Source organism: Euprymna scolopes, chromosome 29 (genome assembly GCF_053919585.1).
Source record: "Euprymna scolopes isolate OS-2025 chromosome 29, ASM5391958v1, whole genome shotgun sequence".
NCBI classification, from domain to species: Eukaryota; Metazoa; Mollusca; class Cephalopoda; order Sepiida; family Sepiolidae; genus Euprymna; species Euprymna scolopes.
The window spans coordinates 86228006-86254138 of record NC_136510.1 but is presented as its reverse complement, the minus strand read 5'-3'; the positions used below and the strand labels follow the sequence as shown (position 1 = coordinate 86254138).

Here is a 26133-nt window from a genome sequence, read left to right as displayed (position 1 = left end):
AGAGGTTCTTTCCCAAAATTATCAAAGACATTAGACCATCTCGGATATTAATATTTAGTAGTAAATCTCATATTTACTGATTTAATAATGTATGAAAGATATACAGAAAAATAAATGGATTTTGTGAAGATTTGAAACCCAAATACTTTCTTCAATTGTTTTTTTTTTTTTTTTGTTCATACTTTCTTTTACGGTTCCAGTTTTCTGCATTGCAACCATCCTTCATAAATACCCACATACTTATTTATTTTTATTCATTTATTTTTTTCCCCCCAGAGAAAAAAATATCTCAAGCCACAGCCAAAATAACAGATCGGAAACTGGAACTGCAGCAAGCGAAAAGAATCCGAAAAAACAGACAAGGTAATTTATATCCCTTTCTTTTCTTTTTTTTTTTTTTTTTAAAATCTAACTAGAAGAATACCGGTGACTATTTGGGAATTCTAGGCACTGTTTGTGCTCTCCGCTTATCTCAGCATTTGTTTCCAGTCGTCCTGTACATACACTTGCCACTGGTATTTAATAATGTTGACTTAGGAGAGGTATGGTTGGAGATTGCGCATCTCCTGCCACAAATATTTCACGTGCAGGCACCCCTTTGTGGGTATCCATAGTCTGTCAAAGACTGAAGGAGCCTGTGTCCATATTATACAGTCTTTCAAAATACTAAAAGTATTTTTGTATGTAGAGTTTTAAAATTAAACCAGAATTACGTAAGTATTAATCAGAAGGGACTTTTCCACAGTATATACCAGCAAGACTTGACAAGACTAGATAGAAAGCAGAACTCAAAACGAAACAGTTTTATTTGAAACAAGTATGGGGAGACGTTAGTATTTTTAGTGTAGAAGAATGGAAGGTAAATGCTATGACAAATAGTGAATAGATCAGTTATGTAGGAAGGGATCTAAATTTAAGTACTTGTGAGGAAAAATATGTGGTGTAAGAGGAGAATGGTGGGAGTACTTGGCAAATAGGGGGTAAAATGGGAACTACTTCCTCTGTAGGTTATGGTGATGATGATGGTGTCGCTCCTAGGATTAAATTCAATGTTTTAATATTACAAATTAATGTCGAAAATTTCGTTCTATAGTTAAATAAAGTAATGGCTAATAGTGTAAACATAATAAATTTGTATGTGCTATCTGTTGTTCCTATTTACAGTGCCGCCCCACGGGACAGAGTTAAACACCAGGGTTGTTTTTAAATGTGGAGAAAAGGAACAAAAAATTAAAATTGTCTCAGTCGTGAAGGATTTCTCCTCCACTGACAGAGAACAAGAAATTGAAGTGCAGCGTCTGAAGAACAGATGGTATTTATTTGCTCCCCCACTGAGCAAATTAGGCACAAGGCCGATTTTTAAAGTGAGGAGTGAAGGGAAAATGGGGACCAACTCCCCGGGGAGTAGGGGAGCTGGATAGTGACAATTGGTATGAAGGGTTGCCCCTACATTGACCAAGGTCTTATATGTGGGGTTTCCCCCACATATGGTCTTTGCTTGCAGTATCTGCCGGAACAGATGGTGTTTATTTGCTCCCCCACTGAGCAAATTAGGCACAAGGCCGTTTTTAATGTGAGGTAAAAACCAGCTCCCCTAAAAGGGGTCACTCTGGTTACCAAAAATAATAATTGTCCCAGTATAGAGGGTTTCCCCTCCATTGACTGGTACAAATTATCTTAAGTGCAGTATCTGCCGGAACAGATACTACACTTTGATCTTGACCAAAAGGCCAAGTCCCTTTCTTTATGTGCCATCTGTTGTTGTTAACTTACGGTATTTTGATCCAGAGGGGAAAAACTGCGCCTCTTTTATTATATATATAGGGATAACCACACCAATTATTTTTATCTTGAGAAAAAAATTGTTTATTACATGACAGTTAAAAGACCAGACAAGTGCAGAATTTGAAAAAGAAAACTAAATACATTTTTTTTTTTTTTTTAATTTGAATTTTCGACTTGTAAAAGAGTTATCATAATTTTTCTGATGAAGACTCTTTTATGAGTCAAAAAATTGAATTTTTAAATAAATAAATGTTTACTTAGAAAGAAAAAAAAATTCTGTGCTTATCTGGTCTTTTAACTGTCATGTTTAGAATTTCAACACCACAGTGCTTCATAAACAATAGATTCTTTATTATTTTAACACGTGTGCTGAACTGGTGTCTATATACTGGATCCGACATTAAAATCTCTTGAGACTGGGCCAAATACCATCATGATTAAGAAGAAGAAAATAGTATTTTCCTAGTGTAGACTCTTTTACGAGTTGAAAAATTCGATTTTTTAAATGAATAAATGTATTTATTTTTTAAATTCTGCACTTGTCTGGTCTTTAAACCGCCATGTTTGGAATTCCAACACCACAATGCTTCATAAACAGTAGATTCTCTATGATTTTAATTGTTCATTAATTAAATAAATAATTGTGCACATTTTTCTGTCAGAAATGACGGAAAAGAAAATTATGCTTCACCAAAAACTGAGAATGGGTGTGTGTGTGAGCCACTTCTCAACCTATATACTCAAAGAATTTTTAGTCTACAGACTTGAAATTTGGTATATGGGCTATTCAGACACGTGGAAAACCTTTTAATCGGTTTTCATCTGAAAAAAAGGGCTTCTAAGTGGTCAAAATTGAAAAATTGGTACGTAGGAGGCCACAGGATTTTTTATCCATTTTCAACTGTGTCACGATTGCACATGTGTGAATGCTTCACATTACAGATTCCTTATGTTAAAAATAAGTTGATTTGAAAAGACCTTTTTAAATATCGTGTCACACTAGCAGAATGGTAATTGTACTCCATTGTCTTTAGGTTTTGGTTTCAATCTCAGCTTGCGTATTTTTTTTTTTTTTTTTTTTTACTCACAAGAAGTGAACGGTTTAGTAAAAACATAATATTCGCATGCACATGTCTCAGTTTCTGTATAAATTAAAATATAATATTTATGCATATTTTAGGACTGGGCAACACCGGTCAGCCTGCTAGTATACCTGTAAAAGTGAGAATGTGTTTGTGTGTGTGTGTGTGTGTGAGGACACTTCTCAACTTATACACTCAACAAATCTTTGATCTACAGATTTGAAATTTGGTATATAGGGTATTCAGACATGTGGAAAACGTTTTAATTGGGTTTTCATCCAGAAAAAAGGGTTGCTAAAGTGGTAAAAATTGAAAAATTGGTACTTGGGGGGGGGTCATCAGATTTGTATCTGTTTGTCAGCTGTTTCACGACTAAGCATGCGTGAATCATTCACATTATTTTAAGAATAAGTAGTTTTGAAAAGACGTTTAAACGTCATGGCAAGCTGGCCTAATGGTTATCATACTCAACTCACTGTCTTTAGGTTTTGGTTTCAATCTCAGCTCGAGTACATTTTTTTTATTTACAAGAAGTGAACTGTTTAGAAAAAGCATAATACTCACATGCACATGTGCTAGTTTCTTTCCGTTTTTTTTACTTTTTTTTTTTTTTAAAGGAATTTAACATTACATTTAATACCAGGCACATCATCGAATATTCATATAAATCATGAAATTACTAATAACTTATAATTTCTGACCCCCTGAATAACCATTTCAAGTGGTGATGAGAAGCTAGTGAACAAATAGCAAGTCAGACAACCCCCACCATTTTAAATGAATTCGGAAAGAAATCATCCACTCTAAATAGTTATAATACTGAGGGTCATCAAGTACCATTTTTTTTTTTTTAATCTCTGGTATGAATCAACCAAGGATTGAACCTGGGTCTTCCAACCCATTATTGAACACTCTTACCATTATGCTGAATGGATCAGTTTTTGCTTAAATCTGTTTCTTTTTTTTTTTCTTTTTAATAAAAAGAAAGGATGATTTTATTTCCCTTGCTTTATTTTGCTCTCTCTTTTCCTGTTTTCTCTTTCCCTTCCCGTCAGCTTGTTTTATCTCGCTTTTCTTTATGTCATACTTCAAACGATTCACAGTGGTGGAGAACAGAGAGAGGATAAGGAGGTTTTTGTTTCATCAAAGAATGACTTCCTGTCTCCTTTTCACCCCACATATACATTTTAGGTTTTTCTTTTCTCCTGCTAACGGTCAGGTTGAGAAATTGGAGAGACCTTATCTCCTTATTTTTTATTTTTATTTTTTTTTGGTCAATATTTGGTTATGTTTTATTTCTCTTCTTTACTCTCTTTCACATTATCTTTCTTTCTCTTTCCTTGTTTTTTCTTTCTTTTTTCTCTCTTCCTCCCCTCCTCTTTTCTTGTATTACTTCCTTTTCTCAGTAAATGTTAATTTTGCCATACTTCAAACGATTCATAATGTGTGTGTGTGTGGGGGGGGAGGTAGAATACTTTTGTTTCATCAAAGAGTGACTTCCCATCTTCTTTCCCCTTGATGTCTTTCTCTTAATGTGATTTCTCTTTAACTTTAGATCAAACATATTTTTAATGGTTTTAACTTTTATTAGACAGAAAAAAAATTTGATACACACACACACACAAAAAAAAATAACTTTGAACATTCTTTTCACACAAAACCTAATTTTAACAGAATTTAATGAATTTATTTGCAAAAATGAAGTTAAAACATATCAATCGATACTTCCAGTAGGAAAATAAAGTATTGTGAATTAACACCCTCGCGCTCAAATAAAAAATGAGGCTACTTTTTTTTTTTAGACAATTATATATGAACACTCTGAAAAAACTTGTCGGAAAAAATAAACAATTATTTTTAAATTTGGAGTAAAATTTAGCATAAAAAGATGCCCTATAGTTATGTCATTCTAGTGTTTTAGGGCAGTTAACCAAATTTTTTTTTTTCTTTTTTTTTTTTTTTTACTATAGGATATGAGCTTTGGGGGGGGGGTAAGCAGTCTGTTTTTAGACAATTTTATATGGTTCTACGAGTTTTGTGGCTTGCCACTCAGACTTAGGTAAATAATATGGTTAAGGAAGGACATATTATGGGGAGAGCAGCTTTGCCAGTTGAACTTAGGGTTAGTTGTAGGGTTATGGAAAGTTTTTTTTTTTTTTTTTTTTTTTGCTTTTTTTTTTTAGAGTGGGGTTACAACTGAAATCTAGAGTTAATGAAAGGGTAAATATTTTCATTTCTTTTTTGTACTAGATTTGCAGCATGAAAAGAAATCCCCTCACCTTCTTCACAAAAATAAACACACACAGAACTTACCTCCTATAGCTGCATATTTTTTTAGTTAACTACCTTGAAAAGCTAGAATGGCCTAGATATGAGGAATCATTTTACATTAAATTTTCCGCATGTGCAGAGGGGAGCAAGTTCAGAAATTGAAGGAAGGGCATGATCACCCAGGTTGAAAAAATAGGGGGTGGGGGCAGATATTGAAAAATATTATAGAATATTATAGAATATTCAGATAAGAAATTCAATAAATGTTATAGGTAAATAAAAACTACTATAGGACATTAAAAACGAAAAACAAAACACCATGAATAAATATTTGAAGATATAAAAAACTTGAATCATAAAATTTTTTTACAAAATTAATGGATTCAGCATTAAAAAAATATAACTTAAAAAGGGTTGATATGCCATAAAACAAAACAACCAAACCAAACCAAACTCCATGAATAAATATTTGAAGATATAAACAATTTAAAACATAAAAACTTTTTTTCCAAAATTGCTGAATTCAGTGTTAAATAACTCGAAGAGGGTTGATATGCCGTAAAGCAAAACGACCAAACCAAACCAAAAAGAAAAATTGCATATTCTCTGTATAAATTGGCTTATTCCCTGTTCCTTTTTTTTTGTCTTTTTTTTAAATAGTTAGCCGCGCGCGCGCGTGTTTATTTTACAATGCTTGGTTTGTCACCCTACATAGTTTAATTTTTCTTTTTCTTGGCGCCAACTCCCTGTGTGCCATTTACTGCGCCCACATCCTCATCTATCGTGCACTTTTCTACCTACATTCACATTCTGTCATCAAATTTCGTTTTTTTTCTCTCTCTCTCTTTGTCTCTAAGCGGAAGAGATGCTTGTATGCAGACACCATTTTCTTAGACATTCACCTGATTTTCATTATGAAATTCAATACTTTAACTAAATTCCTTCTTCTTAAATCAAAATAATTTTCTTCTCTCTGCTCTTATCACTTTAAGCAGAATTAAGAGAGGGGTGGGGGGTATACATGCTTTTGTATCTCTTTAAAACCTACCATAGGAAATGTAAAAGATATTTTAGAAAAGAGGAAGCTTGGTCACATCTTTGAAAAAATTATTTTGTAAGGTTAATTTAAAAATTTTAGAAAACCAAATCTCTAATCTATCTATCTATCTATCTATCTATCTATCTATCTATCTATCTATCATATAAAAGGAACTTTGTCTGTGTGTGAGTTCGTTTCCTATGAACTCTGAAACGGTTGGGCCGATGTTTATGAAATTTCACACAAATGTACTTTATGCATCTTGCAGTGTTCCTAGATAGGTTCTGTATCGGAATGATTCATTAAGTATCGAAACTCAAAAAAAATTTAATGAAAGAAGGAACAGGCGATTTTTACTAAAGTTAACACCTTATACAGTGCATTTGAAAAGTGTTATTACCACACAAGCAGAAAGGTCCGGCATATAAAATCAACAGTAGGTTCTTTGATATGACAGGGGCGCGTTTGGAATTAATGTCTCTATTTATAGAGCACAATTGAAGCATGATACTTGACTTTTGCATTTTAAACTTTAATTGAAGCCATTATATATAAAAATAATTTTATAAAATCAACAGTAGGTTCTCTAAAGTGTATGTAGACTACAATGTATTGTGGATAAAGTCACTGCATAGCGGCATGTGAAGCTTTCTCCCAGTGCACCATGATGGGGTCCTCAACTAGAGCAGGCAATCAATCGATTTGATTGAAAAATGGTTGATTTCAACGATTTTGATGACAATAAAAATATAGGATTGTAAAACATTCGTTGATCATCATTCAATCCCGGGCAATGTCGAGTCACCCTGCTAGTAATATAAAATATTTTATTTAATAATTAAAATCATTTTTCTTGGACTTTTGCTCGTAAGACACATTTTTTTCAGATTTTGGAATCTTTGCATTAGAATGTGCTATAGATATTTAATAAATATTTTAGGATATCTATGTACATGTTGGGCTTCTTAGGATGCTTCAATTTGTTGAGCAACCTGATGGACTTAATTAGCCTGAGATTCTTTGTCTTTCTCAGTCAAGATCAGGCTTGTCTGGCACCTGTAGGACCTACACTTCAAGTCCTCCTTCACATATGCATTCCCAGTTGTGTGTGAGATGCCTAAATCTTTCGCAATCTGCTGAACAGGCCACTGGAGAGTTTCATGAATGATTGCCTAGACCTTTTCGATAAACTCCTTGGTCTAGGTCTTCCTGACGGTGTCCTTGGCCTTGGGGTTCCGCTCCACCACCTCCAAAGGTTTGTCCAATGCATTGAGCTGTGCCCTCAAGCATTGAACTGTCTGGATTTTCATTTTGAGGGTGCTGGCAATGGTCCTGTTGTCATAACTTGGATCGGTAAAGAGCATGAGCTGTACAGCGGCACATCTCCGATCTTGCTCGTTGAACATTGTGTCACTTTCAGACATAATAGAAGACTCCTATCGCTCTTAGGATTTGTACACAACGTGTCAACTAGTAGATGGTCTACAACAAAAAAAAAGAAAACTGATTTTTATCAAACGGAAATGGAATCATGTTGTCTTTTATTGTTCCACCCTGAATGGCATATGCTTTGTTGTGTTGCGTAGCGGGGAAACACACATAACATACACAGAGCGGAGACTGCTAACGAGATAATACTGTGTACACAGTTCATTTTCACAATCGGAGCTTGATATAAAGAGAGACAGTTCGTTTAACACATAGGAGATGCTGATTCATTACTAAAAAAGGGGATTCCGTTAACACTTTTGAAGAGGGGGGCTCACAGTTAACTTTATGGAAGGAGGATGTTTCATACAAAGTTCTTTTACAAGTACAATAGACAAAATCACATTACCTTTTAAGGTTGAAAGATGACAAACAAAGACTTATAAATATAATTATCTTTATTCCATCCGGATGAGATGATGATCAGGGATTCGAATGCCTTGCTGATTTCTACATTGTCTTTCTTCCCTTTCTTTCGCTTCCGAAAGGGGCTTAGCTAACTCTCCCTCTTCACGACTCAACTCTGACTGATCTGTCTCTACTGCTCTCTCTGATCTCTGACTGATCTCGAACCCTCTTAACTGAATATATTGAGCTATCTTTCTTTGTGACGTCAGAAACGTGCCCTACCATGTGCTCTCCTCACGTGGATTTACATATCATATGTCAAACACATTTTTAGCAAAACAAAGACATTCCTTAATTTACATTGTCCGATATCTGACCTAATAGTTGGTCAATGGTCAATCCACTAAATTCCTGAGATTGCATCATGTATTCATTTTTAACTTTTGAATACTGGGTTCGATTCTAGCCTTTTCCTTTAATAAATATTCTTTTTAATCCTATTTACGTCTTTCTTTAATTATTCGGATTTGTTCCCTTTCATATAAAACAATTGGACCTTATCTTCAGAAGTCGAAGAAAGTCTCTTGTTATGTTGCTTATTAAGTACTACTCGGCTTAGCTAGAGAGTATCGTACTCACTTGTGTTTATCTCTGAAAGAAAAGGCAGAAAGAAACCTGTGTGTGTGTGTGTGTGTGTGTGTGTGTGTGTGTGTGTGTGTGTGTGTGTGTGTGTGAATATTTCTTGTACTGTGATTAATTGAAAAAAACTGTTAATTGGAGATTTTGTTCCATGAAGAGTTGATATATAAATACTAGTGACGGTTTCAATATTCCCTCAACCCCCAATACAATTGCTAATTCTTATTCTTTAAAATTCTGTAAATTATTTTCTTATTTTGAATTACTTAAACAAGTAAAAAAAGTTCCATGCAAAGGTGCACAGGAACTTTCAAATTTGTTAGAATATTTTTTTTAAATTTAGTAATCAAGTAAAAACATGGAACTTTTTACTTGGTTAAATAATTCGAAATAATGAAAATGATTTCTTTTTTATTTAATTATTTTTACTGTGCAATAATTTATATCAGTTTGAAATAGGTTAAACTACAAAAAAAAAAAAAACAAACATTTTTAATGATCGTTTAATATTTTTTTCTTAAATGCCTAAAAGAAAAAAAAAACGAAATTGAATAATCGTAGAGAATGAGCTCATTTTGAAATGAGAAATTAGTCGGTAGACACCATCTTTGCGTTTGTTTATTGAAAAGTTTGGGTTTGTATTACTGTACACATAGATTCGAAAAAGTTGTCAAAAAACAAATATATAACAAATAAATATTATCAAAGGCAAGATAAGTTACTTTTCTGCCAAACTGGATACATTTTTTTTTGTTTTTATTCAATGTAACATGTTTATTCAGCTCGAAAAACATGCAGTGTTTACCGATGTATTGGAAAATTCAAAATGGCGCCCGACACTCTTTAACATGGTAAGTTTGGGAAAAGGTGTTATAAATAATAAACTAGATAAAATACTATTTAAAAAACACCGAATATATGTCAACTTATGTCACGGTAACATATAATGAGCGAATTTCTAACAGTATTTTGTCTAATTTATTATTTATAACACCTTTTCCCAAACTTACCATGTTAAAGAGTGTCGGGCGCCATTTTGAATTTTCCAATACATCGGTAAACACTGCATGTTTTTCGAGCTGAATAAAGTAACTTATCTTGCCTTTGATAACATTTATTTGTTATATATTTGTTTTTTGACAACTTTTTCGAATCTATGTGTACAGACACAGTAATACAAACCCAAAAGTTTTGTTAAAAAAATAGGAAAGACCCCTCCCCTTCCCTCCCTCCCCCCCCCCAAAAAAAACCGCACCCTACATAAAAAATATATTTCTCCACATTTCTTAAAATGTTTCCTTAATATTTCAGATCAGCAAATAAAACTAACAACTCCGGTTTCGTATGTTTGTTTACAGATGACACGTGCGTTGGCAGACAACCAGTGTCTATTGAAATGTGTCCTGTTTGAGTCTCTCGGCTTCCGGGGTCCTAATTCCTAACTACATCCTTAGTTTTCATTAAACATGGTTATAAATAAATTGTACTTGTTACAAAGTTCAAAATTATTTCAAGAAAAAAAAAAATGATAATAATAATTAGTAAAAAGAAACTTCTTTGGAATTTTCTTTTTACATTGTTTTTTTTTTTTTTTTTTTTTCTTATATCTTTATTTTTTATTTCCACTTTTTTCTTTTCCTGTTTTTTAAAATCTTTTTTGCTCATTTTTTAAATTTCATTTTCGTTTTCTCTCTTTTTCCTAGTGTTTATCCTTATCAGTTTTTATATGTATTTTCTCTCTCTCTCTCTCTCTCTCTCTCTCTCTCTCTCTCTCTCTCTCTCTCTCACTTCAAAAGTACAAAAATGAATTAAAGCTAACTTTTTTTCCCCAAAACTTTTCTAATTATATCGACATCAACACAAGTTATGGTTATTTTCTATTATACAACGTACAAGTTTTAAATGCCGTATTTATAGTAATCTACAAACAGCTTTAGGTATTGCTAATCTGCATTTTCATATTTTATTAAATATATGCAATATTTTAATCATTAGTAAAACATATGATGTCGATGCTAAGAAAAGGTACTACACTTTGATCTAGGTATTTATTTGCTTCCCCAATGAAAGCAAATGTGACACAAGGTCGTTTTTAATATTGGGAGGGGGGGGACCAGCTCTCCTAAAACAAGGGCAAAGGGGGGGGGCACTCTGGCAGTATCCAAAAATAGTAATTGTCCCAGTACAGAGGTTTTCCCCTCCATTGACCAAGGACCAATTAACTTAAGTGTAGCATCAGAACAGATACTACACTTTGATGCAGCCAAAAAGCCAAGGAACTCTAAAAAAAAATATTTTTATGACTAGGTATTTTTAAATGAATGAAAAAAAAAAATCTCTGATTTTAATCTATTATTATATTATCTTTTAATGGGTGTGGGTAGTGAAGTATCAGTTTTGTTGTCATAACACCATCCTCCCAGGAATTACCCCCTCCTTTTAAAGTGAAGTTAATTCTCCCAGATATTATACCTTATTTTGAGGGAGAGGGTAAGGTAGCATCTGTTCTGTTGTAATGAGACCATCTTCCTAGGGATTATTTTCTCCTTTTCTGGTGGTAATGGAAGTTAAGTAATATCTATCCTGTTATTATATCAATATCATCCTCCACCAGGCATTAATTCCTTCTTTTTTGGAGGGATGGGAGATAATGGTGCCCGTTTGACATGATAAAAACTCTTCACTCATTACTGCTTTTTTTAAATTTTTTTTTTTTTTTTCATCAAAGTATTTTATGTTCGCTCACCCAGCTTAGCAAAAAATATTTGTGTTTTTGCCAGATAACTGTAAAAACTGCTGCAAAGAAGGTGGGTTCCCTCTATCATGCTAGAAGGCTACTCACACCTGAGAGTATCCTGTACCTCTACAAAGTCACCATTTTCCCCATGCATGAAGTATTGTTTGCCACAGCTGTGCTGGTGCATCTACCATTAGTTTCTCCCTCCTGGACAGGGTCTAAAAAGGAGTCTTCAATCTAATAGGTCCCACTTTCTCTAGTAAGCACCAACCCCTGTCCCATCACTGCAATGTTGTATCTCTGTGCCTGTTTGACAAGTACTTTAATGGAATTTGTTCTGATGAACTCATTGCACTTGTGCCCCCTCGACGTACATATCCCCAACAAACCCATTTAGCAATAAAATCGTACCACTTGAGGTTCTTAAATGCCAAAAAGTTTTCTACTCTAATAGTTTCTTACTTCAGACAGCTAGACTTTGGAATTCCCTTCCTATTACCTGCTTCCCTGCCTTTATTGATATGCCGAAGTTTAAATGTAAAGTACCTATTTACTATGCCTCCCCACGGGACAGAGTTTGACACCAGGGTCGTTTTTTAATGTGGAGAAAAGGTACAAAAATAAAAATTGTCTCAGTCATGAAGGATTTCTCCTCCACCGAAAGAGAACAAGAAAATGAAGTGCATTAAAAAAAAAAAAATGACTTGGGTGTCATCAGCTGAAATCGAAACCAAAAGATAACTCTCCAGTATTATTCATTACTGTCTGAGATAATTCCATACGATAGTAATAAGTGATAGAAACTTAAAAAAATAACATTGTTAAAGGTATAAGTGTATATTTGTGCATGCATAGAATTAACACAGTTGACTTAAACTTACCAAGTTCCAATCTTTTTAATTTTGATCTCTTAGAAGTTATTTTTATCGGCTAAAAAACAAATCATGATAAAAACTCTTCACTCACTATACTGTACTATTCCACAAGTCCAAATCCCCTATCAAGTTTCAAGACTGTAGACTCAAAATCGAGAGTAGTTTGGTAGACCATTCCACACACACAGACAAACAGACATGATCACTTATATATATATATATATATATATAAACAATAGGGAGTATTATCACAAGTATTATTACTGTTTAAATCATAGTTGTACCTCTATAAGGCCACCATTCGCCCATGTATGGAGTATTGTTGTCACATTTGAGCTGGTGCATCTGCTGCTAGTCTCTCGCTCCTAGACAAGTTTCAAAAGAGAGTCGCCAATCTGATAGGCCCTGAACTGGCATCTAAGCTTCAGCCTCTGTCCCATCGACGAAACGTTGCATCCCTCTGCCTGTTCTACAAGTATTTTAATGGTTAATGCTCTGACGAACTGCAGACACTTGTGCCCCCACGACATAGACACCCTCGACAAACCCAACAGGCAGCTAAATCCCATCCCCACACAGTAGAGATCCCTAGATGTAAAAGATCTTTCTACTCCAGTAGTTTCTTCCCCAGAACCACTAGGCTCTGGAATTCCATTCCAGGTCCCTGCTTCCCTAACTGTACTGACATACAGAAGTTCAAGTGTAACGTGAACCAACATCTTGCTGCCCAAATCCCAACATAGTGCCCCAGCAGTTGCAAAGTGGCAATGTGCCTTGTTTGGGGTGAAAATGTAATAATAAAAAAAAAAAATTAAAAAAAAATAGTTGAAGATAAAGAGAGTGGGAAATATAGTGAATGGAAAGACTAATTTGTCTTTTTAATATTTTAAAGAATTTACCTGACTTTGCAAATTTATTTTTATCTCATTCAAAAAACTAACCTGATCTCATTGGGTGACTCAACGGGTCACATTATTTCTAGTCTTCCCTGATATTTCTGTACTTTTTCTTCATTTTTCTGTCTTTTTAAAAAATTTTTTTTTACGTTTTCTTTCTTTTTTTTCTTTTACTCTTTCTACTTCTTCCCTACATATTTGTTCTTCCTATTTCAGAATACGATGCTTTAGCCAAAATTATTCAAAGGCACCCAGACAGACTGGAAACAACCAGGTAACCAAATTAATTCTTTTTTGTTGATACACAGATGTGATTTCTCTGCTTTTTAGCATCCTAACCCTACGCATTTCTGCCTTAAATCTTTGGAGCTTCTCGTGGATATTAGTTTTTTTTTTTTTTGTTTTTTTTTACATAGGCATCACCACTTATCAAGGCCTTCGAGGATAAGGGTTAAAGAGTGTACAGTAGAAATGGGACAATATAGTAATCGTTAATAATGGAAATTTGGTAAATTTGTTAGCTTATATGGAACGGTTCATCAAAAACTTGTTTACGTTAGACTTGAAGACAACCATATTGTAATCAGCTGGAAAGCAGGAAAAGACAATTCCATAGGCGTGCAATTCTAATAAAGAAGCTTTGCTCATGGAATCTACGTTTAGGTTTAGGTTCAGATAAAGAGTGGGAGAAATTAATTGATAGTGATTTCTGCTAGACAGGTGTTTCTTGAGACAGTTTGGCGGGGTGGGGGGACCATAGATTGGAGCTCAGCCGAGCACTTGCCATGAAAATAACGATAAAACAGAGACAAACTCGCAACATTTCTTCTGTGAGAAAGAGGTTGCAGGGAAGAGAAAAGGACATCCCCTATGAGGCTACAAAGTCTATTTTGAACTCTATCAAGGCAGGATAATTCCTTTCTAGCAGCTCCTGCCCATCCGTTTATTTTATTTTATGTTTGTTTTTTCTTTATAGATAATTTGATCCTGAAAAATATATAAAAATCATGAAAATTACAACAACCTGATAAAGTAAGCTTTAAAATGATGGAAGCTTGATCTTACGATTAACCACAGGAAGGCAAAGGTGGCTAATTGGTTACCAACACAGACTGATCGGATCAGATCAAGTTCATTCTTCAGAAGCAATTTCACTTAAGATGTTGACACGTGGTCCCTCGTGTAAGTACTTGATATCTTTCTAAAAAGAATTCTAATTAGAAAGATGTCAGGGAAACGAATGCCAACAATAGAATCATTGAATTCACAGGAAATAAATGTCTGAACCAGCCATAGTTCAGCAGACTGTTATGCAACTGCTGAGCTAACCATATCTTATACTGTGTCATGTGCAGTTGTCTTTTTAAGACCTGCCAAACAGTTGTTGTAGGAACCTGAAGTTCCCTAATGATTGACTTATGGGAGAGAGGGCTCCACGTGCAGGCGGTTTGAACTTGTTTTTTTTTTTTTTTTTTTTTTTATAAGAAAAAACTGATTTTCTCTTTAATGACAATTCTCTCTGAAAATTTAAAATGTTATATTTTTTGTGATTTCAATCAATTCATGGTGGTGCAGAATGACTTGTTTCATTAAAAAATGACTTCCTGTCTCCCCCCTCTAACATGTGCACTAACACTTGAGAGTCTAGTCTATCCTACTGTTTAATTCAAAGCTGGATGAACAATATCTTTTCTAAGGACAATATTGAAAGTGAGGAATCATAAGCTCTTTGTGAGATCATGATTTGGGTTATGATTTGGATCACGATGTCAAAAAAATTGAATTAAACATCACTAAAACAAATCGATATTACATTTCTAATTTTTTGAGATGAGGATTGGTTATTCATATTATTTGGATTCATCGGACTATTGTTCTCATCGACCAAAATGTTCTGAAAGTGACACTCAAGATGAGAACAGTAGTCGATGAATCCAAATAATGCAAAGAAATTGATTATCAATACCTAGGATCCTTCATCGCATCCTCGTTGAAAGATTTCGACATCGGAAAACGGAGCAAAATATGGTTCATATTTTTTGTCAAGGGCAATATTGAAAGTGATAAATCATTAGCTCTGTGTGAGATTATGATTTAAATTACGATATCAAAAAATTGAATCAGACGCCACTAAAACAAATCGATGATTATAAATACCTAAGATCCTTCATTGCATCTTCATTTGAAGATTTCAACATCTGAAAGAGAATGGCATAGTCTGCTTCCAATGATTTGAACCAAATATACATATTACACCTCAGCAAAAACATCAAATTGAAGATTTTTAAATCTATAATACAACCCATCTTCCTCTACCGTTTGGAAACATGGACACTTTCCAAAAAGTTGGAAACGCATTTGAATGGTTCATATTCCTGTTTTTTCATGAGAGCCCAAAATTTCCCATGGAAGACCTATTCGACCAAACAAAAAATATATGTCGAACTTCCATTTGCATCATCTATTGTCAAAGCAAAGCGTTCAGTTTTCAGGCCATTGGTCCAGAGCCGTAAATGAAGTTATTCCTTCCCTACTTCTGTTGAACCCTACTACCCAGTGCAGAAGTAGAATGCCCACATATCTACATGTTATTGCAAGGAATGTCAATGTTGAGAGACATGACCTGGAAGTACTCCCGTGGAACCGAGATATTTGGTGTGAGCATGTGAACTCCATCATCTCTATTATGATCAAAAGATGATGATTATGCTAAAGATGGGTGAATCAATATTTGTTTCCTAAATGATTTTTTCCTATATAATATACTAATTACTATTATACAGGCTAAAATATTTTTTAGTTCTGGGATTGAGTTATTGATTGAAAAGCAATCCATTTTAATTCTTCTTATCCGTAATTTTCAATTAATTCATCAAGTAACCTATCTCTTATTAAATTTCTGTCTGCCACTCTCGATCTCTGTCACTATATATCGTTTGATCCCCCCCTCTTATTTTTTTACGACGTCCATAACTCGTTTTCATCTCTCTATTTATTAATAGTTAAATCTAATAAAACTATGAAACTCCAGCTTAGAATAATCCATTATTTAAATCAACAAAAAGGAAATATTACCAAGTAGTAATAGTACTTAAACAGTAGCTGGAAAGAAGTGAGTCTGGAAGGTGGATAGCAGGAGTTGTTTGGTGTTTTTCCATCATTCAACGAAACATAAAATATTATGAAAATAAAAACAAATATATATTTGGCTTTGGAATGTTCACTACTGATATGTATAGCATCATCATCATCATCATCATCATGCAGTCCATCAGTCTTGACGATGACTAGTTGGGGCCTCAGTGCTTTATCCCTCGGTGTTGACGTAGTTTCACTCCATTACCATAGAACTTTCCACCTTGGCCCCAAACTTGCTTGCGCAGTTTAGGTGCAGTATCTGTTTTACATCAGATAGATACCCTCTGAATCTCCAATGCTCATGTCCAGTGGAACGAGCCTGTGACGACTGGCAGCAAAGGAGACCGCAGCTTATGGCCGAAAGTAATCTCAGTGAGGTAAACAGTCGCCCTATCGTGTCCGCTACTATGACTTTTCTTTCTGGATGAGGTTCCATAGCCTTTTAAAGAAAACTGCAAGGCAGCAGTAGGATTTGAAGTCAGAGTTCCCATCTCTTAGCCTTTTGCTGTAATAAGACCCACAAGGCAGTGGTGTTTGATTTTGGGGTTGGTTCCCCTAGTCTTCACCCAACCAAGGGCACCCACAAGACAATGGGATAGGGGTTGGTAGTGTGCCAGGGCATATCCACACATCGGTGGGCCATAACGCACTACCTTTCTAATGTGTGGAAAATCTAGCTCCCGAAAAAAAAGGGTACTCTGGATAGTAACAAAAAATAAAAATTGCCTCAGTCTCGAAAGATTTCTCCTCTACTGATCGAGGAAAAAAACGGTGAAGTGTAGTTCACCTTCTGTTTCTCTCCCCCTCTCTCTCTCTTCCTCTCTTAATATCTCTCTCCATCCATCTCTCCCTTTCCCTCTCTCAATTTATCTTTCTCTCTATATCACCCTCTCCATCTCTCTTTGAGCCCCTTTCTCTCTCTAACTCCCTCTATCTCTCTGTCTCCTTTCCTCTGTCTCGCCCCCTCTTTCTGTTTCTAACTCTCCCCCTCTCTCTGTCTATTTATCAATCTCTCTATCTCTCTCTATCTCCTTCTCTTGCTCTATTTCCCTCTCACTTTCTCTTTTCTATCTATATATTTTCTTCTCTATCTGTCCATCTCTAATCCCTCATCCTATTTTAGTCTCCTAGATTAATTATAGTGAATAAGGCATTGTCAAAACATGGATAAATCCTATTTTAGTCACCTAATTTACTGATTGGAAATTTACTTTGGAAATTACTGCTACCTTGAACAGCACCAGAAGTAACTGGTAAAACCTTTTGATTAAATTGATTTTGGCAGCCATTCGGAACAAAAATGACATAGCCTTAGCCCTTGCTGCATGCGGAATACCTGCGACCTTGCTACCGAGTAGAACTATTTATTCTACTTTGAATCATTCAATTTAAAAAAAAATCTCATGTTCGACATCTCCAAAACATCCAATATGGGGAAAAATATTGCAAAACTGCAAACTTATTGTTTAGGATGAATACACAATGGTACGCAAAAAATCACTTGAGGCTCTTGGTCGATCCTTGCAGGATTTGCAAGGCATTTGGGAATGCAGTAATATTGCTTGCAGGAGATTTCAGACAAATGTTACCTGTAATTCCTCAATCAACACCAACAGATGAAATAAATGCTTGCCTCAAATACTCTACTTTTTGGTGCCATGTGAAGACATTAAACTTAACTCAAAATATGTGTGTCCAGTTGTAGACTGCTTGATCCACACAGAAATTTTTGCATCACTTGTGGGAAATTGGGTACAGAAAAGTGCCGGCTGATCTGAGTTAAGGGCGAAATTCTTTGACTCTTAACTTCTATAATTTCAAAAGAAAAGTTAGTTTAAAAGGTTTTTGCAGATATTCAAATTAATTATACAAATTCCACTTGACTGAGTGAACGAGCTATTCTTGCAGCTCAATACAATGATGTCCATGAATTTAACGCTATTATTCAACATAAAATTCCAAGTGAGGTAGTCAAATACAAATCCATCGACACTGTTGTGGAAGCAGATAAAGTGGTTAATTATCCAACAGCTATATTTGCCAGGGATGCCACCGCATGTACTGCAACTGAAAATTGGTGTACTAATTATCATGTTGCGAAATATAAACCAGTCCAAGCTTGGCAATGGCATATGGCTTGCAGTAAAAAAGTTAACAAACAATATCATAGAAAGAACAATCTTAACAAGACCTTTCACAGATGAATATATCTTCATTCCACACATTCCTATGATTCCACCGGATACACCATTACTCTTTAGGAAATTGCACTTTCCAATTTTATTGCCATTTGCAATAACAATCAACAAAACTCAGGAAACAATCTTTACAATTGTGTGGCTTACAGTTACACACGAAATGGAAAATCAAACCTAAGAAACATACTTTTTTCTCATTTTGGAACTTTTTCCATTGCGTCAATTTGAGCCACAGCAACGCGTGTCAGGGTACAGCTGGTATATATATATATATACATATATATATATATATATAAAATGAAAATTACAATTGAATTTACCAAAATGATCCAAGATGGTAAAATTAAAGTAAACTATAAATATTAAAGAATTAATATTTATAAAATTATCTCAGTCAGATATAAAAGCTTGATAAAACCAAATAGGAAATAGAGCTTATAATATGAGCAAACAGTTAATAAATATGTTAAAAAAACACTTTGAAATGAGTTAAAAACATATTTAATCTGAAAAGGAAACACTAGATAAATGGATAGTCTTTAATCCGCGGAGTTTCGAAGAAATACTCTCCTTCTCATATTCCTGTTGGGTAGGAATAGGGATATTTTTGGCAGACAGAGGAATGTGTTCCTTTTCAAACGCTCCCATTTAGTTGAGCTTTTTATTCTCTCCAGATATGTTTGAAAAGGAACACATTCCTCTGTCTGCCACTAACTAATCGCAATTCCACAGTCAAAGACCAACCACCTGTTGACCTGAGAGCGCAGCCAAATTATCCTTGATGATTATTGTTTCGATCCGCAGCTGTTTACTGATTCGCGTGCACTGTGATACTATTGACATTTCTCTCCAAGTGTTGGGAAGTAAAATGATAAGAAAAACCCACAAAAATGAGTCAATAGGTTTGTCGTGAGAACAATGGATACAAAGTTGTTCCCAAAAGACCACAAAAGAAAGCTAAAAGAGGATTGTTAATCAAGGTGTGGCAGTAACGGAAACAAAATAATTGGTTAATATATTTCAGTTGGTTGGTTGGTTGTTTTTGTTTTACGGCATGTCGAATCCAGTGATTTGGAAGAAAGTTTTTAATAGAATATATATATATATATATATATATATATATATATATATATATATATATATATATATATATTTTTTGTCAAGTCAGTTTCTATTTAACCCATAGTTGGAGCCTTAAAAGGTACTACCACTGCGGATCTGAGTAGACCTGGAAGCAATGGCAATTAAGGGGTGGCTCTGCACTCCCCAAAGCCTGCAAGCTGAGGCCTCACCATTGGATACAGTTTAAGGTCATATCCAAGACCAGATATATTTCAGAGTTTGTTTTAAGAGTTGTAATGAGTTTTGTGACAGTTAGGAAGGTTTGCGGAGAGTCTTGGCTTCGCGATGGTCGATGATACTTACAGTTGAGGAGAGCTACAAGTTAGACACAGTAGAACACAAGCAATAGCTTGGAGCAGATGTGGAAATGAATTGATCAACTCACAACAAAGAGGCCTTGCTAAACGACTACTGAGATGTGGACTATAATGTGTCAAGGATCGATGCTGTCACACACACATCCAAAGTACAACTGATATTTGTAGAATATGTCGGAGTTTGTGTTTTTGGTGTTGTGTTTTGTTTTTTATTTTTTATATTTGTGAACCTGTGCATGCCCCCCTCACCAACGGCCAATATGAGAGATGACAATACACTGAGAAGAGAAGAGAAAGGAGAAGGCCATAAAAACAATGCTGGGGTCGGTTATTGTTGTCGAATGGGCAGCACGTGGTTATCGCAGCACCACCCAGGAAGAAGAGAGGTAGTGAGGATTACATTATTAATTAACTAATTTAAATCAGATACGGATACGGCATTAAAAATTAGTAACAAAATACAGTATAGTATATAATACATGTATATAATCAAATAACATTATAAATAAAACCGTAAGGCGGGGCAAATAACGTAACCAGGGGCAGAAAAACATTGTATTCCACATCATAACCTGAAATAAAACATATCTTAGGGCTACCATATTCCAGGGTTCTACTGTAGGGATATTTTCAAAAACTTCCAATCCAAGTTCCATTGATCAACCAACCAATCATCAGCCATGATAGCCATGGAGAAGGATCAACTGGATGACATATGCTTTATTAATATTGAGATCTGACGCTCCCATAAAGACCACTAGAGCTGCCAAAATATAGGTCTAGCAGCCCCAACTCTTTTGTGAACCTCCCTCATGCCCTTCCTGAATGGACAATGATGAACCCAAGGTAACGAATAACTTCATGTCTTCCAGAATAGGCTCGTTTAGAGAAAGCGATCTCCTGAGAGACCAAGAATGAGAGAACGTTAGTTTCTGATGCTTTGATGGAGATTATTGGCACTTGAAAACCAGTTTGCTTTGGGATAATAGAGCTCATTAGTCTTGGATTACTGTCTGTGTAAAAAAAAAAAGGGCCACTTTGATTCCAAAACTAGAGAAATAAGGATTTCCTAGGCAGGTATATGGCAATCCACCAAGGAAATTGATTTAAAACGATGCTAAAGTGATTATTGGTAAGCTTGCCTTGGTATATTACCTGGTTATAATGATGGCAGCATTCGCATCAGCCTGAAAAGATCTTAAATTTTGAGCTTTCCCTTGAAAAGGTCTTATTTCTATTATTACCTTGAAAAGGCCTTGGAAATCCGAGAAATGTCTTAGGGCTTTGAAAAGGGCATTATTTATATGGAGTAAAAATTTGTGTCGGGATATTAAAAATAAAATTGAAATAAATACATTCTTCTGAAATTGCATTATATTATTTCCGGTATTGTTGCTGTGAGAGTTACGCCCCTTTATCATGAAAACTACCCAATGTTATCCATATACGTTACATGTAGCTGAAGTGAAATTCAAAATCGAATTACTATTAAAATATTTTTTAAATATTAATTAAAATATTAGTATTTTTTTGTTTATTATATCATTCCTTATATATAAAATTTTGTTTTTAAAAATTGAATTTTGTTTGGAGAAGTTCTTAAAAATGGCTTGAAAAGACTTGAAAAGTCTTTGAAAAAGGATATTGAAAATCTGTATGAACTCCGGATGGATGGAGACTCAGCAAATGTTTCTTGTATTATATTTCTGGATTTTTAAGATGGGATTGATAAGTTGGATTATTTGCACTACCTGCAGATGGCGTAATGGATAAAGTACTAGGTTAAAATTCAGTTTTAAGTGACGCTTTTCTGGAAGTTGAAGGTTTGAGCTTAGGGCGGGTGATTCAGAGAATGCAATTGCAAATTGACTGTTACCCGATCATACCTGTTGAACGAGAGCATACAATCCCTGTGGACTGAATAAAGGGTTCTGTTAAGAATTCCGTGCAGATTCCTGAGTTTGACATAAAGATTCCCAAGTTCAACAAGACACACCTGAAGAGGGTCTGAGATTACATTAGTCAAAACATTGTGCAAATAAAACTCACAATCAGAACAGTAGTCCGAATAATCCAAATTATACAAATGTTTCTCATGTTTTACAGACGGTTGTCCAGTGATGTATGGATATCTCTCTGCGATCTCCTTTGTCAGTCAAAATTTAAGAGCATGGTGTTTGTCTGCCACCTGTATTACATCCATGCAAATCTGCAACTGGTCTAAAAAGCAATCTACAAAGCCACAGACCTGATGACTAGGGCTATGACAACAGCATATTCTTTTCTATTGGCTTCCTGAGACGAAATGCACCTACATCGATTTTCTGTTTTTGTTTTCTATTCTCTTTTGTAAAACTTAATTATGTTCTACAAAAACAAAAACAACAACCCCCTTCCCCTCTCCTTTCCTTTTCCTTCCCTACTACCCAACTCTGTCGGCCACCCCTCTCCCTCCCCCTTTTTTTTTTTAGCCCTGTTGGTAGGGCACTAGAATAAGCCGACTGCCCCCTTGCAGAGGATAAAAATCCTTCAATGGGGCAACCAGTTAGTCGTGGGTTTCTACCCGTAATGCCTTAGGACGTGATCCGTGTGATTGAGCTAACCTAGACCTGGGTGCATAAAACTCTAGGCACTGCAACACATTACTTCAGCCCTTACTTCGGCTAGACGGGCGGTTGGAGAGGCCTGATCCGACCAATCGGCCAGTCACGCCAAGCCCTAGCACTTACACCCAAAGTACCAACTACCACAACAAAGAAGAAAACTTAAAGGTACTCCCATCTTTTTTTTTTTTAATTTTTCTTCCCCCACTACAAAAAATAGGCAAACCAAATAAGTGCTAGAAGGCGGTAGCAAGGGTCAATCAATTGGAAAGACCAGAACTCAACACTCCATCTGAACAAATGTACTTTTGAGGACATTTTGAACAGAAAATATAGTGTTTGAGAACTCCTTACCAAAAGAGTATATCCTCCACGTAGCCTCGACCTGGTCCAGGCGAATGGGTTTCCCCCTTACTATGCCCCAATTTTGGACTCCGAGGTGGGTAGGGAGCGTGGTTGATGAAAAATAAATCCCAAAATCCATGGCTGATAAAAACAAATGCATCCCCCCTCAAAACCCTTAAAAGAAACCATTCCTCTGACTCTGACCTCTCAAACTCAGATGGAGAACAAAAATTCAAAACTAGAAAAACCGTTCCAACTATAGATGAAGGAAACTTCCCACGATTCTTGGTTATTGAATTAATCGAAAATAAAAAAATTGGAAATTTATCACCTTTTCTAATAGAAAAGACATTATCCACAAAAAGTAAACCAAAAATGATCAAAAAAAAAAAAAAAGATGGAAATCTACTAGTTGAGATAACCAATCTTAGAGATGCTCAATCTCTACTCAAAATGAAGAACTTCCATGAGTACAAGTGCAACGTCTTTCTCCATAAAACACTAAACACTTCGAAAGGAGTAATTCGAAGTTATGAACTATCGCTAGCAATTGAAGAAGAAATAAAAACCGAATTAGAAAAACAAGGAGTAATCAACCACATCCGCATAAACATAAAAAGAAACAATAAAATAATAACCACCAACACATACATATTAATGTTTAACAAACCAACAATACCTAAAGAAATAAAAATTGGCTACTTAAATGTAAAAGTAGATCAACATATCCCAGCCCCATTAAGATGTTTCCATTACCAAAAATATGGACATCATAAAGAAGCCTGTAAAGGAATAAAAATATGTGGAAAATGCGGCAACAAAGAGCCTGACCACACCGGAGAAAAATGCATAAATGAGGTGAAATGCGCTAACTGCAAAGAAGATCACCCGGTCTTCTCTAAAATATGCGAAACATATAAAAAAAAAAGAGAAATTATAGAAGTAAAGTACAAGAAAAACACAACCTTTCCAGAAGCCAGAAAAATAGTTGAGACGTACATGAAAGACAACACATATGCTGAGACAACAAAAAAGACAACTAAACCATGCCAACATAATGAAATACATGATCAATATAGGGAGCTGATAAACAAACTGATTACATTAAACATTAAAGAATGGCCAGAATTTCAAAATAACCTAAAAGAAAAATACTCAAATCTGGGGAACAAAATAGAAATAACAAATCCAAACAAAGAAAATAATATTCCATCCACAACAGAACCATTAAAAAAATTATCACAGAAACCAACAAAACAACCACCAGAAATTAATAAAAACATAAGCAATGATAAAACAGCAAATAAAGAACGTTCCAGAAAAGAAGAAAACCAAATAATAGACACTCAAAATAGATTCCAAATTCTAGAAAAAATGGAAACCGAAAACACCCTAGATAAAAAAAAAGAAACCAAACACAAGTAATCAAGAGGGAAAAAATGAACAAGAAGCCAAAATAGCAACATCTCAAGCAAGATCCAGATCGACGTCCAGATCCAAACAAAAAAAAGGAAAAACCCAGCAAAACACTTCACCAAAGACACAAACTCCGACAAAAGATAAACCCTCTACTTCTAAAGAGATGGAAATAGAGGAAAACTAAACAACCTCATGGATAGAAATAAAACAACAAATTATCCAATGGAATTGTCATGGAATAAGATCTAACTATAATGAACTTCTTATACTTATCTCACTCTTCAACCCAGCCATTGTTTGCTTACAAGAAACCTTCCTACAAAACAATAACTATTTCAAAACACCAAACTATGAACAATACAACTATTTCCATAACACAGGCCTTCGTGCTAATGGAGGCACCTCAATTCTTGTAAGGAATAACGGGTTTGTATTACTGTACACATAGATTCGAAAAAGTTGTTGAAAAACAAATATATAACAAATAAATGTTATCAAAGGCAAGATAAGTTACTTTTCTACCTAACTGGATATATTTTTCGTGTTTTTATTCAATGTAACATGTTTATTCAGCTCGAAAAACATACAGTGTTTACCGATGTATCGAAAAATTCAAAATGTCGCCCGACACTCTCTATAACACGGTAAGTTGAGGAAAAGGTGTTATAAATAATAAACTAGACAAAATACTGTTAGAAATTCGCTCAATATATGTTACCGTGACATAAGTTGACATATATTCAGTGTTTTTTAATAGTATTTTGTCTAGTTTATTATTTATAACACCTTTTCCCAAACTTACTATGTTAAAGAGAGTGTCGGGCGCCATTTTGAATTTTCGAATACAATCACAATCTGCTCAATATACCTCCCTCCTCATGAACCAATAAATGAAAATGAACTAGAAAATTTAATAAAACAACTACCTTCACCATTCATTCTCCTAGGAGACTTTAACTGCCACAGTACGTTATGGGGATGTGAAGTCACAAACTCAAAAGGAAATAAAATTGAACAACTAATTAACAAAAATAACTTATGCCTTCTCAATCAAAAAAAATCCCACATACTTAAATCCAACAAACGGATCAACTAGTGCCCTTGATCTTACCATGTGTGATCCATCAAGCTTCTTGGATTATACATGGAGCACTTACGAAAAACCATGTGGAAGTGATCACTTCCCTATTATAATCAATTACAGTAACTCCATCCAAAACCACATATCCAGGTGGAACACAAACAAAGCCAACTGGGCTGAATTTAAAGAACTTTGTTCACTAAAATTAACAGAACATCAAATCCAAACAATGGAAGAATTCATGGAAGTACTTATAACAATAGCCAAACAATGCATACCCAAAAATTCTCCTTCTAGGGGAAAAAAAAAAAAAACTATGATTCAATCCAGAATATAAAACGGCCATTAGACAGAGAAAGGCAGCCTTAAGAAAATTTAAAAAACAACCCACAACCAACAACTTACAAATACAAACACCAAAGAGCTAAAACTCGAAAAACAATTAAAGAATCCAAAAGATCCTGCTGGCAACAATTTGTGAACAAAATCAACATCACCACTAAACCCAAAACCATTTGGGAAATGATTAGGAAAATAACTGGAAAATATAGTCCAAATCCAATCAAACACCTTCTCACAAATAAACAGAAAATTACTGATAAAAAAAGATATTGCTAACACACTAGTTAAAACCTTTGCCAAAAATTCATCATCAAAACACTACAATAGACAATTCCAAATACTTAAGAAACATGAAGAAAAGTACAAAATAAACTTTAACTCCAAAAACCAAGAGCCTTACAATGAAAT

The 26133-nt window shown here is 34.8% G+C and overlaps 1 protein-coding gene across 2 annotated transcripts in view; it reads left to right on the top strand.

The window, feature by feature from the left end:
• LOC145252771 (THO complex subunit 7 homolog) overlaps window positions 1–26133 on the top strand; it is a 285927-nt gene that overhangs the window by 221131 nt on the left and 38663 nt on the right. For both annotated transcript variants that reach the window (XM_080112684.1, XM_080112685.1), the window contains exons 4-5: window positions 277–363; window positions 13377–13434. In XM_080112684.1, the coding sequence (XP_079968810.1) occupies window positions 277–363; window positions 13377–13434 (145 nt within the window). The remainder of the gene's footprint in view (window positions 1–276; window positions 364–13376; window positions 13435–26133) is intronic.